Genomic DNA, 15754 nt, shown 5'->3' on the forward strand with positions numbered 1-15754 from the left:
AGAACCAGATTTCAAATAGTATTTTCATATTTCAACATATTATTTTTTTTTATTAGGACCACGGTATTCATTGGTTGATTAAAAATACAATATTTAACTTAAATATTTAAGGATCTGAGAATAACTGTACTGTACCAACACTATCTTATAAAAGCAGTTGATAGAATTTCACTTAATTGCTGTTTGGTCGGTGAACTTCAGTCTCTTCTCCTTCAACTTCCCAAATAAATCGTATTCCTTTAGAGCCGATTTATGTTTCCCAGCATAATGATGCGTTTTACCCATTCCACTCCACTGGTGTTCTCTGAGGCCAGCCAGCAATGATCTCACCTCACCTACAAAATAAATCTATCAGTGAATAAACAACATCGTTTTTATTTCAATGTCGATGACACACTACATGTCGATTTGGCAGTTAAATAATTTATTTCTCTTTTGGGCACAATCTGCCAGTCTTATTATAACTCTACTTCTGAGACTCATTTCATCTTTAATAGTTCTGTGCTTCATCAGGATGCCTGTCAATCAATTAAATTGAAATGTCATTCTGACCTTTCATTGGAAACAATTTGTTCTTTCTTCATTTCATCATACGCTTTTTTCCCTTTGATTCAAATTAAAAGCCTTAATTAGTGGCATTTAGAAACTTTATACTAATTAATCTTAAAAAACTCTATGCTCATCAACATTACTGACACTTTCTCTTTACAGAGGTTATCCAGTTGAGTCTTCCTGAGGATCAGAAAGTCAGTGTTACTGCAGCAACTGTAGGACAAAGTGCTGTTCTGAGCTGTGCCATTCAGGGAGCCCTGAGACCCCCCGTCATCTGGAAAAGGAACAATATTATTCTTAATAATTTAGATTTGGAAGACATCAATGTGAGTACATGAATATACCTTGCTTTTTTATTCTGTATATTTCACATAATGTACTCTAGATTTTGTGAAATATGGGAAGCTTAATGAATATTGGCTGTAGAGTAGAAGATAATTACTGTGACAATGGCATATCCATACTGATAACTGAAAGAAGCCCTAAAGATGATTTAAAATTACTTAAACCATCTGTAATGATTTATTCAGCAGGTCATGTAGCAATGTGCTGGTGGGAGAACAAATTTGTGCAAAATCTTAGAAGTGGTGTCTATTAAATTTTAAAATGCAAATAGTTTTACCATAGCAAATCCACAACTAGAACTATCCCTACAGATGTATTTATACGTGAATTTAAATATATATGTATAAAATTGTTTGCCTTTGCAATGTATGTAAAATATATAGATATATATATTAGAAATAACTTCAGTAGGACACGTGATAGTATATGAGTGTGTAACATGATTCTAAATTGTCATTAAAAACCTAAAAAAAAAAAAAACAAAAATGACAATTACTCAAAGAGGGGAATTTATATGTGCTGACATAAAAATGTGATATTCGTATGTGCTTATATTATTATATAGAATGTTCTCATTTGTCTAAATGTATATTTTGTGTTTATAGAAATTTCTAGAAGCAAGCCCATGTGGTTGCTCTCAGGAGAGGAAAGAGGGAGGAAATGTAGACTTCCCTCCACGTGGTACCCATTTGGACTTTTTGCATTTCTAACATGTACATATAGTAATTTTTACTAAGAAAATAGTTTTCAAGAAATAATATTGTGCTGTGGTTATTTATTGGCATGATTTAGTTGGGGTTCTTTTTCTTGAAGTCTCACAAACACAGTTCAAAAATCCCAAGGAAAAAGAAGACTGTATTGGAAATTTCCTGGATTCGGTTGCCTTCAGGAATGCCTGGATTTCAGGTTTTCTGAACATATTGTTAAATGTCTGTTTCCTCTCCATCCTTTGGATTTATTTTTAGACAAGTAGACTCCATGTTTTAGGGAATGTGGCCGCAAGCAAATCCAAATGTATATTGATTAGAACCGTTGATCCCAGAAGAAGCCACATGTCCTGATACCTACAGAAGACATCCCAGGAAGGAGTCGGATTTATACAGCTAGAGTTGCATGACTTTTACTGAACTACTCAATTGTCCAACAATGCAGTACACTGATTGGTCAAGGTAGGGTCATGTGTTCACTGGGCCAAGAGGGGACTGCCCAACTCAATGGAGTTGATCTAGATTATTAATGAATGGTGGCTGGGTAGTTTCCCAATAGACAGGTTTGACAGGAAAAAAAGGTCCCCCCAAACCTTTATATTGTACTACTATTGGTTAATAATCTCTGGATTTCATGCTTGTGTGCCCAGTGTTTGTGATTACCAGAATAACCAACAGCTTGTCTCTAAGTAATTGCTTTTATAGTTGAGCACCAGCCTATAGCTCATGGAGTGTTAAAACAGGGTAAAGGCAGTTTTTGCTTCAAATACTTCATGAAGTATTAGAAACTAGTAATATTAATCAAAGCAATAAATGATTCATTTTCTAGAATCAGGCAGCACGTTTCTCCACTCAGATTCATTCTTAGCAATTCAGTATCTAAACCCACTTCAGTAGGGTGTAGCTCCAAAAGTGAAATAAAAACGGGAACAAACTCCAGAGCATTCATCTGTTCCTTCCATCCTTCTTGACTGTCAGAAGTGAACATCATCCTAGAAGAAGAAAAGAGTAAAAACTCCTGCGGTTATAGGGTATCTATGGACACGAGGAGATGCAATTCAACTTTTATTTTGTGATTTCAGGGTTTTTTGATCTACTTGCACGTAAGTTTTAGTTATTATTTTATTATTATTATATTATATCTCTCAAGAAAGCCATCGTCCCTCCACTTATTCTTTGCTGCTTTTTAAGGCCCTCTAAAGCACAAAGAAGGCCATTCTTATTTGTTATATAGTCCTAAGGTTCTTGTGTAATGTAATAGGATGTGTCAAAAACAGGAAATTTAACCCATTTTTAAAAGTTTGATAAAATTTTTTTTCTAAATGTCCTCACATCTAGGCACTTTCCTCAATAGAGTATGAAGAATAATGTTTATCAAGAATAGTGTGTCATAGCAGATATAATCTCAGAGGCATTTGAGTTTGAGACATGGTCCTAGAAAAATCATCCTGAGTTTGCTTTATGAGTTTCTATGTCTACATTTTGCCTTTTCTGTTTCTGTCATCATCCTTACTGTCAACCTGCCAACTATTATTTACAATAAGGCCATTTATTCTAATGTGTTGTGGTTTGAAAACCTTATGGAAGCTTTTTTGAATTGTTTCAAGAATGAGAGAGAATATGTTATGAGTGATATTCTGTGGATAACTAGCTAAAGTGGACACATTCTTTGCATGATCTTATAAATTCTTTTGCTTACTTCTAGAGATTTGAAATTTCTAGAAAAATGATTTCTGAAACAGTTAGGTCTCTGAGATTATTAAATAAGTACTGAGGTAATTAAACTGATATTTATCATTTTTGATATATTTCAAAGAGCAGATAAATTTTAAGTGAATTTTAAAAAGATTCCCAATATTTAGAAAGTTTCAGCTTAATTTTGAACCACATTTAGTTAAATTGAACAAACATTCATAATCTATCATGTACACAGAACTACCAGCCTTTCAAAATTAAAACTGCAGAGAATATCCAAAGATACCTGTGAAAGAAGGCATATTTATTAAATTTCTTAATATACTCTTGGTGTTTTCATTTAATTACCACGTATCAACAGTGAAATTATAAAAACATATTTTTAAAGTATTTAACAATATGACTTAATGTTAAATAGAAGATTATACTTGGCTCTGCTTACAAGTCTGCCAAAATAAGGACTTTATCATGTAGATAAACAATTTAGATATATATTGTCAGCTCATCTCTAGTGCACCTGTATTTTCTGGTTATCTATAACCTTTTGAATACTCCATCAGTGTTCTGACAATTCCTGCTCTATGAATTTTGCTTCCCGAAGATGGAAACCAAAAAACTTGCTTGCTTAGTCTTCCTTGCAGTTAGGATGGAGAAATTTGAACAGACTCTAACGAACAGACCTGATGAGAATGGCCCTATTTCATAAGCAAGAACAAGAGAAGGCAGGAGCTTTAGAGAATTTTTTTTTTCACGCCAGTTGTCATTCTGGGCCAGTGCTATGGCAGCAGAAACCTGTTTTCAAGGATGGCAGTGATTGGAGCTCTGGGAGTGTTCAGCCTTCAGGTTCAGTGGGGTCTCCATATGCAGCTTGGGCATCCTGGATAGTATCTCAGACCCCAAGGCAGAAATTATGCTTTCCTAGATATTCTATGATCTTCCTAAGATTCTTTATTAAATTCTATCCTGCTTAAAACTAGCTAGAATAGGTTCTGCTCCTTACCACTAAGAATACTGTTTAATTAATTTTTGGAGGCTTTAATTATGTTATGTATGTTACGAATTATGTTTATCAAAAATGGTTTTCTTAGATAAGGATTTCTGATATGTTGAAAGAGCAATATGATTTTATTAAACTGCATTCTCACTTTGCTCACAAGCAAGAGAAATTTTTTAAAACTTCAGACGTGAATCAGTTTTTATACCTTATTAGTAAATTTTTAATTTACACAAAAGTGAGTTTAATTACCATTACATTATGTAGAGTTAAAATTATATTATAAATGCTTTTCACATCAGAGGAAATCAGTGAAAATTTACAAACTCCTTTCTAAGTCTTTGTAGCCCTGGTGGCACAGTAGTTAAGAGCTCAGCTACTAAACAAATGGTCAGCAGTTGGAATCCACCAGTAGCTTCTTGGAAGCCTTATGGGACAGTTCTATTCTGTTCTATCAGGTTGCTGTGAATCAGAATTGACTCCACGGCAAGGAGTTTGGCTTTGGAGTATATATTTTCCCAGTCAATACATGAATATATTCTCATTACAAAAGATTAAAATAATACAGAGGCAGAGCCAAGGTGGTGGAATAGACAGACACTTCGGCTGAGCCCTCTTTACAACAAAGACCCGAAAAAACAAGTGAAACGAGTATATTTATGACAAGCTAGGAACCCTGAGCATCAAAGGCAAGCTTAGAAAACAAACCGAGGGGCAGGGGGAAGGAGAGACTGTTCAGAAGTGGAGAGGAATTACTGAACCTGAATGGCAGGGAGCCCTCAGGCACCATTCCCAGAGCGGCAGTGGCAGGCTGGTGCTAACGTTCGGCAACAGTTTCCTCAGGGAGAAGCAGCCAGCCACACAGCCTACTCACACCTCCGGAACCAGAGAACGGCGCTCTCAGCAAAGCTAAGTACTTGCATATATTTTATAATGCCCCCCCCCATGCCCAAGCCAGCTTCAGCGGCTGAATTCTCTAGGCCTGAGATAGGCCCTGTTCAGCACCTATAGCCATCGTCCTAGCCTTGGAAAAGGAAAAACTTTGCAATTGGGGGAAAAGATAATTTGTCAGCTCTACTAACCGGGGGAGCTCAGGATAGAAGCAACTTCTGTCCAGACATAAATGGTCCGTGGCCTTTGAGCACCTTTCCTTTCTGCATGGACCAGTGTGAGCCTATTTCAGGAGAATATGCCCTTGTTGGCAGACTCCAACTGTTTCAGCTGTGCGGCAGAGAGGTGGGTGTTTGATGTTTGACATTGCTGTTCCTGTTAAACAGTGTGCTTACCTACCTGCATCAGGGGCCTAAGGACTAGTAGCTCCACTCAGGTCACAGTGCCACCCACGACACGGGTCCAAGAATAACTGGTACCTCCCAGTCCTTACAACCAAAAACTTTGGGTGCCCATGGTCCATCTGCAGAACCCACCTACCTGCATGCTTTAGGGAACAGGGATGCACTTTCCTCAGAGACACTCAGGGGTCGGTTCTCAGCCTCCTGTCTTGTTCAGAGCATGACCCCCTGCTGCAATCAGATACCAGTGCATACATAATCACTCCATCCCTCTAAGAATGTAGGACGGAGCCTGTTCCACACACTTGATGATCAGCTACCTGTACACCTAAGCAGAATTCATACAAGAAAAGTGAATGGACTCCTAGACTAATATACCTGATAACAGCTCTAGCCATCTGGGGACAGGATGTCAGAACTCCAAAGGTGAAAATAATCAAGCTAGCTCACTCAAGCGACCCATTTGGGCATATCAAAACAAAACAAAGCAAGAAGCTACAACACAGTAAGCAAGCATAAACTAATACAATAACTTATAGATGTCTCGGAGACAACAGTCAATATCAAGTCACATAAAGAAACAGAACATGATCACCTCAAAAAGCTCTCAAAACAAACCAGAATACAAAACTTTAATATACAGAACCCTCAAAGACATCAGGAAGGAAATGAGGCAATATGCAGAACAAGCCAAGGAACACACGAATAAAGCAATTGAAGAAATTAGAAAGATTATTCAGGAACATAATGAAAAATTTAATAAGCTGGAAAAATCCATAGACAAGCAGCAATCAGAAATTCAGAAGATTAACAATAAAATTACAGAAGTAGACAACGCAATAGAAAGTCAGAGGAGTAGAACTGAGCAAGCAGAAGCCAGAATTTCTGAACTTGAAGATAAATCACTTAGCACTAATATATTTCAAGAAAAATTAGGAATGAGAAATGAGATGGGCAATATTGCAACAGACCCAAATGAAATTAAAAGAATTATATCACATTACTATAGAAAATTGTACTCTAACAAATTTGAAAACCCTAAAGAAATGGATGAATTCCTAGAAACACACTACCTACCTAAACTAACACAAACAGAGGTAGAACAACTAAATAGACCCATAACAAAAGAAGAGATTGAAAAGGTAATCAAAAAACTCCCAACAAAATAAAAGCTCTGGCCTGGCTGGCTTCACTGCAGAATTCTACCAAACATTCAGAGAAGAGTTAACACCACTACTACTAAAGGTATTTCAGAGCATAGACAAGGACGGAATACTACCAAACTCATTCTTTGAAGCCACCATATCCCTGATACCAAAACCAGGTAAAGAAAACTACAGACCTATATCTCTTATGAACCTAGATGCAAAAATCCTCAACAAAATTCTAGCAAACAAAATATCAAAAAAAAATAATTCACCGTGACCAAGTGGGATTCATACCAGGTATGCAGGGATGGTTCAACATTAGAAAAACAATTAATATAATCCATCAAATAAATAAAACAAAAGACAAGAACTACATGATTTTATCAATTGATGCAGAAAAGGCATTTGCCAAAGTTCAATGCTCATTCATAATAAAAACTGTCAGCAAAATAGGAATAGAAGGAAAATTCCTCAACATAATAAAGGGCATTTATACAAAGCCAACAGCCAACATCACTCTAAAAGGAGAGACCCTGAATGCATTCCCCAGGAGATTGGGAACCAGACAAGGATGCCCTTTATCACCAATTTTATTCACCATTGTGCTGGAGGTCCTAGCCAGAGTAATTAGGCTAGATAAAGAAATAAATGGCACCCAGATTGGCAAGGAGAAAGTAAAATTATCTCTGTTTGCAGATGACATGATCTTATACACAGAAAACCCTAAAGAATCCTCAAGAAAACTACTGAAACTAATAGAAGAGTTCAGCAGAGTATTGGGATACATGATAAACATACAAAAATCAGTTGGATTCCTCTACACCAAAAAAAAGAACATCGAAGAGGAAATCACCAAATCAATACCATTTACAGTAGCCCCTAAGAAGATAAAATACTTAGGAATAAATCTTATCAGAGATGTAAAAGACTTTTACAAAGAAAACTACAATACACTTCTGCAATAAACCAAAAGAGACCTACATAAGTGGAAAAACATACCTTGCTCATGGACAGGAAGATTTAACATCATAAAAATGTCTATTCTACCAAAAGTGATCTATACATTTAATGCAATTCTGATCCAAATTCCAATGACATTCTTTAATGAGAAAAAAAAAAAAAAAAAACCTGTTGCCGTGGAGTCAATTCCAACTCATAGCAACCCGATAGGACAGAGTAGAACTGCCCCCATAGGGTTTCCAAGGAGCGCCTGGTGGATTTGAACTGCTGACCTTTTTGGTTATCAGCCATAGCACTTAACCACTATGCCACCAATTAGGGTCCTTTTAATGAGATAGAGAAATAAATAACCAACTTCATATGGAAGGGAAAGGGGTCCCGGATAAGTAAAGCATTACTGAAAAAGAACAAAGTGGGAGGCCTTACTCTACCTGATTTTAGAACCTATTATACTGCCACAGTAGTCAAAACAGCCTGGGACTGGTACAGCAACAGAAACGTAGGTCAATTGAACAGAATTGAGAGTCCATAGATAAATCCATCCACATATGAGCAGTTGATATTTGACAAAGGTCCCAAAACAGTTAAATGGGGAAAAGTCAGTCTTCTTAACAAATGGTGCCGGCATAAGTGGATATTCATCTGCAAAAAAAAAATGAAACAAGACCTGTATCTCACTCCCTGCACAAAAACTAGTTCAAAATGGATGAAAGACCTAAATATGAATTCTAAAAAGATAAAGATCATGGAATAAAAAACTGGGACAACGTTAGGAGCCCTAATACATGGCATAAACAGTATACAAAACATTACTAACAATGCAGAAGAAAAAATAGATAGTTGGGAGCTCCTAAAAATCAAACACCTATGCTCATCCAAAGACTTCACCAAAAGAGTAAAAAGATTACCTACAGACTGGGAAGAAGTTTTTAGCTATGACATTTCCGATCAGTGCCTGATCTCTAAAATCTACATGATACTGCAAAAACTCAACTACAAAAAGACAAAAAAACCGATTGAAAAATGGGCAAAAGATATGAACAGACACCTCACTAAACAAGACATTCTGGTAGCTAACAGATACATGAGGAAATGCTCAGGATCATTAGCCATTAGAGAAATGCAAATCAAAACTACAATGAGATTTCTTCTCACTCCAACAAGGTTGGCATTAATCGAAAACACAAAACAATAAATGTTGGAGAGGCTGTGGAGAGACTGGAACACTTATACACTGTCGGTGGGAATGTAAAATGGTACAACCACTTTGGAAATTGATTTGGCACTTCCTTAAAAAGCTAGAAAGAGAACTACCATATGATTCAGCACTCCTACTCCTTGGGATATATCCTAGAGAAATAAGAGCCTTTACATGAACAGATATATGCACACCCATGTTCATTGCAGCATTGTTTACAATAGCAAAAAGATGGAAGCAACCAAGGTGCCCATCAATGGATGAATGGACAAATTATGGTATATTCACACAATGAAATACTACACATTGATAAAAGAACAGTGAGGAATCTGTGAAACATTTTATAACATGGAGGAATCTGGAAGGCATTATGCTGAGTGAAATTAGTCAGTTGCAAAAGGACAAATACTGTATAAGACCACTATTATAAGAACTCAAGAAATAGTTTAAACAGAGAAGAAAATATTTTTTGATGGTTACGAGAGGGAGGAGGAAGGGGAGGGTAGGAGAGAGGTATTCCCTAATTAGATAATAGATAAAAAATACTTCATGTGATGCGAAAGACAACACACAATACAGGCCAGGTCAGCACAGCTGGACAAAGCCAAAAGCGAAGAAGTTTCCAGAATAAACTGAATGCTTTGAAGGCCAACATAGCAGGGGCGGGGGTTTGGGGACCATGGTTTCAGGGGACATCTAAGTCAATTGGCATAATAAAATCTATTAAGAAAATATTCTGCATCCTACCTTGGAGAGAGGCACCTGGGGTCTTAAACACTAGCAAGCAGCCATCTAGATGCATCAATGGGTCTCAACCCACATGGAGCAAAGGAGAATGAAGAACACCAAGGGCACAAGGTAATTACAAGCCCAAGAGACAGAAAGGGCCACATAAACCAGAGACTACATCAGCTGAGACCAGAAGAACTAGATGGTGCCCGGCTAAAACCGATGACTGTCCTGACAGGGAACACAACAGAGAAGCCCTGAGGGAGCAGAAGAGCAGTAGGATGCAGACCCCAAATTCTCATTAAAAAGACCAGATTTAATGGTCTGACTGAGACTAGAAGGACACCTGTTGTCATGGCCCCCAGACCTTCTGTTGGCCCAGGACAGAAACCATTCCCAAAGCCAACTCTTCAGATAGGTATTGGACTGGACAATGGGTTGGAGAGGGATGCTGGTGAGGAGTGAGCTTCTTGGATCAAGTGAACACTTGAGCATGTGTTGGCATCTCCTCCCTGGAGGGGAGATGAGAGGGTAGAGGGGATTAGAAGCTGACAAAATGGACACGAAAAGAAAGCAGAGGGAGGAAGTGGGCTGTCTCATTAGGGGGAGAGCAGGTGGGAGTGTATAGTAAGGTGTATGTAAGTTTTTGTGTGAGAGACCGACTTGAATTGTAAACTTTCACTTAAAGCACAATAAAATTAAAAACAAATAATATAGATGTATATATATAAAATATATATATATGGACAACGAATAAGGAAGACCAAAGAAGAGCTGACACCTTTGAATTGTGGTGTTGGCGAAAAATATTGAATATACCATGGACTGCCAAAAGAACGAACAAATCTGTCTTGGAAGAAGTGCGGCCAGAATGTTCCTTAGAGGCAAGGATGGCGAGATTGCATCTTACATACTTTGGACATGTTGTCAGGAGGGATGAGTCCCTGGAGAAGGACATCATGCTTGGCAGAGTACAGGGTCAGGGGAAAAGAGGAAGACCCTCAACAAGTTGGATTGACACAGTGGCTGCAACAATGAGCTCAAGCATAACAACGATTGTAAGGATGGCGCAGCACCGGGTGGTGTTTTGTTCTGTTGTGCGTAGGGTCGCTATGAGTCAGAACCGACTCGACGGCACCTAACAACAACAACATATATATAAAAAAAAAAAGTACATGGCAATTTTTTTTGTCTGAGTCTAGATTCTGAGGTTAAGTATACCTTATTGATACCGTGGCTTGGAAATGTGGGTTCTGCCTTGATATCAGTGATTCCTCAGCCAGTAGGAATGATGGGACCTCTTTGTGTCCCAGCCCCCTTATCTGTAAAATTAGAAAAACAATAGAGTTAACTCATTGTTTATTCTGTTTTGTGAGAATATGATAAAGTTTTTAAAGTTGTTAACACTGTGCCCAGCACGTTGTAAATATTCGATTAATCTAGGTCCTTGTTTCTTCTAGTTTCTCATCTTCTTCCTTCTCTTCTATGTGTCACAGAGCACAGGCCCCCTCACCTGTGCCTAAAACAACAGGAATTTACCATTAGGAAAGAAATAGTAATTAGGAAGGGAGTCTGAGACCTCACAAGAAAAGCTGAAACAAATTTTAGCCACATATAATAGTCATTGGAAATGGAAGATTTTTCTCTATTTACTGCCGCTTTAGGAATCTTGCTATCTTACCTCCTGATTTTACCTTTTATCTTTCATTGATCTCTACTCAGATAACGTGGCATTAATTTGGCTCAACTACTATATCTTTATGGAAACCCCAGTGATGTAGTGGCTGCTAACCAAAAGGTCAGCAGTTTGAATCCACCAGGCGCTCCTTGGAAACCCTATGGGGCAGTTCTACTCTGTCCTATAGGATGGCTATGAGTCAGAATCTACTCATTTTCCTTTGTCTGTACATGTTACCTCTATTCTTTTTTTGTCTAATGTTCTGAAAAAGATCTAATTAGCTTTTTTGGACATTACTGTTTTGGGTGGAGCTTCACACTCTAACTATAATGATGGTCTGGCTGTGTCTGTCTTGAGTCCTGATCCTTGTCTGCCCTTCAGTGACCACAGGGTGCAGATGACAAGGTTTGAGATACAGAGCATGACTTCTCCAATTGGACCTCATTCTCTCCAGCTGGACCCTCTTTTGCAAGTTTCATTTACACAACAAAAAGTGCCATCAAATCAGAAAGTCCGGGTATAATTTTTGTTACTATGATTTTCAGTGACTTTATAATTAGGGTTGCCAGATAAAGTACAGAATTTCCATATGCATTTGAATTTAAGATTCACAACAATTTATCACGATTATTATAAGTATGTCCCAAAGTTTGCATTGGACATACACGTACTAAAAATATTCTTGTTTATCTGAAATTCAACTTTAAGTGGATGCCCTACATTCAATTTGAGAATTCTGGCACTCTGTTTGCATGAAACCCAGACTGGGCTGCATACTGTATTCAGCCACTTTCCCACAAATGATCCGCCATTACAGTCTGCTTACAACTCCGGGGTTTGAATCTTTTGAATTTAATGAATTGACTTTGTAGATTTCTATTTTTGTCTCATTCTATTTTTTAGAATTTGTTCTCTGATTTTGTTTTCTACATCAATCTAACCCGTTTCAGTTACTAATTATTTCCAGCTCTGAGTAGAAGAGACTGAAAAAAATAGTGACTTACACACATAGGAGTTTATTTTTACGTGAAATCTCTGTACAAATAGGCTCTCTACAGCTGACATGGAAACTCCCTGAAGCATCTAGAAATCAAACTCCTATCTCTTCTCTGGCATTTCCAGAGCACAGCATTCATTCCCAAGGTTATCTCAGGTTTCATTAGGGTTGTTGAAGCTCTGATCGTCACATTTATATCCAGGCCAAGGATCCCTGGTGATGCCATGGTTAAAGTGTTCAACTCCTAACCAAAACGTTGGTGGCTCGGCTCCACCAGCTGCTCCGTGGCGGAAGGATGCAGTAGTCTGCTTCCGAAAAGATTTACAGCCTTGGAAAGCCTATGGGGCAGTTCTACTGTGTCCTATAGTTTCACTGTGACAGGCCAGGAGCGGGAAAACGTGAATGAAAGGCAAAGGTGACTCATTTCTGCTCTTATAAAGAGGAGCACTGAAAGTCCACATCTCTGTTTATAGCTCACTGATGTGAAATAACCACATCTATTATAAGGGAGGCATGCTGCTCAGGGTTCTGTCACAAAGGAAAATGGATATTTGGTGGCAACAAGCAATTTCTACCACTCTATCAAAAGTCATCTAAGCAAATTAGGATTTTACAATTCATATTTTTCTTTTGGTTTTGTTTTTCCATATTAATTAAATATGTGACCCTTATTACTCCAAATATGGACACTTTGCAAACCATTTTTGTTCCTTCGGTATATATACCAGCCTTCAATTTGTTTTTAGCTTGTTTGTTAGTTTGCTTTGCTTTTATAGGCCTTTAGTTAAATATTCTACAAACTTTTTCTTACATTCAGATTGATGAATTTTCCTTCCAATCATTCTTCTTAAGCCAGTTCCATCCTGTAGTTCTTTGGAGCAAGTCTTTGATATCTGCTTGCTATCCATTTAAAGCAGCCATTCTGAAGGAAAAAATAAACCAACCACAAATAATAAATAATTGAAATTATCGTTTAATTCAAACCAGAATCCAATTGCAGATGTGAGTGCTTGCCACATTATTAGGCTTCTTTAAACACTAGATTTTCTAGTAGTCAGCTGACAAAAGTAGCACTAAGATGTAACATATGGAAGCATAAAATATAAAATTTTCTTTATATGTCTGGGTTTTTCAATGCATTTAATGGTTAATATAGAAGATTATACCTTATTCTGATAGGAAAGGTATCAGAATATGTTTCGTTGCTGTCGAGTCCATGAATATGTACTGTACTTCACATTTAGAAGTAAAATTCCCAAGTCATATCTAGCTTCCAGAAACCAGAGTGATTTTTATAGCAGAATCTTCTGACTATGCTCCTCAATTTTAATATTCAAAAAAATATTCAAAGCAGATGAAAAAGTAACTTTCCCCTTAAGTATATAAATTTTACATTTTATATATATATGAAAGGGGCTTTTTTTTTTTTTAAACTCTTTAGGCTATGCATTGGAAGCAGAGGCCAAACTTTATGACCAATAAAAAATTTAATTAGTAAAATTTTATTTTAATTTTTAGAAACCTACAGCATGGACTTTTCATATAAAATTCTGTAAAAATTACCATTAATAATTATCCAAAAAAAAAAGGTATTGACTTTTTTCTTCTCTAGATTATAAATGGGAAACCCTGATGGCGTAGTGGTTAAGTGCTACGGCTGCTAACCAAAGGGTCAGCAGTTATAAATAATCCATTGCCTTTTCCCCTCTTAACTAAAAATGTAGACATTTAATGTTTCTAATATAATACCTCATTCATCATGTAATTTTTATCACTAATTCATTTTCAGTAAGAGCCTGAGGCCATTGTGACTCTTAAAATTCAAGTGGCATCAGAGAGTATTTATGATTCCAAACCTCACCAAATAAAGCAGGGAACACTGGAATGGTTGAGGAAGTTAAATCTCCCACAAATATCACACACACAACATGCATTGGTTTTTTTCTGCTTAAACATGTCTACTGAAAGTTCAATACTAGTTGTTAAACTGGAGAAATTCCATGTGGTTATCAATATTGCCAAAGTCTGTGTTGATTTAAAATGAAGCCTTCTTAAAGAATAGCTTTTCTGAGACTTATTAGAGCAATGCATGTTACAATTCATTTCTCAAATACAAAAATCCTAAAATCAGTAATTTTAAGTTTACTTTTTTAATGCCTTCAGCACTATTCTTTTGGAATACAAAAAAACAAAAACAAAAACCTGTTGCCATCAAGTCTTTTCCGACTCATACCGACTATATTCTTTTGGAATATATTCTTGTAAATAAACCTGTTGTCATGGAGTTGATTCCATCGCAAGGCGAAGCTGTGTGTTACAGAGTAGAACTACTCCATAGGGTTTTCTTGGACTCTAATCTTTATGGGAACAGACCTAGTGGCCTTTCTTCCATGGCATCACAGGATGGGTTCGAACCAATCTTTAGGTTAGTAGTCGTGTGCAAGCTCTTTGAGCCATTGTTGTTGCTGTGTGCCCTCTCGTCGATTGATTCTGACTTATAGTGACCCTATAGGACAGAGTCGAACTGCCCCATAGGGTTTCCAGAGCTGTAAACCTTTAGGGAAACAGACTGCCACGTCTTTCTCCAGAGGAGTGCCTGCTGGGTATCAACGCCAATCTTTCCATTAGCAGTCAGTGCTTAACCACTGCACCACCAGGGCTCCTATTCTTGTAAATATCAACACGTAAATATGAAATGTCCATGTGTGGATGAGTGGAACAAATAGTTACATATTCAGTTTGTTGAGTAACTGGTAAGTTTAAGCTCAGCTTTCCAAATTATATAAAACATGTTAAAAATGTTACTTGAATACATTTATGTGGAATATTTGGAGCCCTAGTGGCAAAGTCGTTAAGAACTATGGCTGCTAACCAAAAGGTCAGCAGTTCAAATCCACCAGCCACTCCTTGGAAACTCTATGGGACAGTTCTACTCTGTCCTGCAAGGTCACTAAACTCAACTGCGAGGAGTTTGGGTTTTGATTTGGTTTTACCTGGACTATTAATAAGCCTTTACTATGAGTACTTTTTTCTTTTTCATAATAAGATCCTTGAATAAGTAACTATTAATACAGATTCTTAAACTGAAGAAGCACTTCTTTACAGTTTTGTTCACTGTCATCTTTCTGAACCCATGGATTCAATACTGTTTGTAAACTGGTAAATTCCAAAGTTATCTATTTGAAATTTTATCTTCTGTGTCCCAAATTCCTCATCTGAATATGCAAAATCATAACAACATCTTTATCCCACAACCTACTATATCTTCAGTGTTTCCTATTTAATATGGACATGGCCAGAAACCTGAGTTCTGTTGGTTTTCTCTCCATTCTTCACTCAAATCTAATCTGTAATAAAACCTTTCGGGCTGTTTTTAGGTGCCGTTGAGTCGGTTCTGATTCACAGCTACCATATTGGTCCTGTGCCATCAATGTAATTGCTATATTTGAGTCCATCCTT

The 15754-nt window shown here is 37.2% G+C and overlaps 1 protein-coding gene across 3 annotated transcripts in view; it reads left to right on the forward strand.

Moving 5' to 3' along the window:
- Positions 1-15754, forward strand: part of FSTL5 (follistatin like 5) — an 873776-nt gene that overhangs the window by 521176 nt on the left and 336846 nt on the right. For all 3 annotated transcript variants that reach the window (XM_049906161.1, XM_049906162.1, XM_049906163.1), the window contains exon 6: positions 712-878. In XM_049906161.1, the coding sequence (XP_049762118.1) occupies positions 712-878 (167 nt within the window). The remainder of the gene's footprint in view (positions 1-711; positions 879-15754) is intronic.

Source organism: Elephas maximus, chromosome 13 (assembly GCF_024166365.1).
Source record: "Elephas maximus indicus isolate mEleMax1 chromosome 13, mEleMax1 primary haplotype, whole genome shotgun sequence".
NCBI lineage: Eukaryota > Metazoa > Chordata > Mammalia > Proboscidea > Elephantidae > Elephas > Elephas maximus.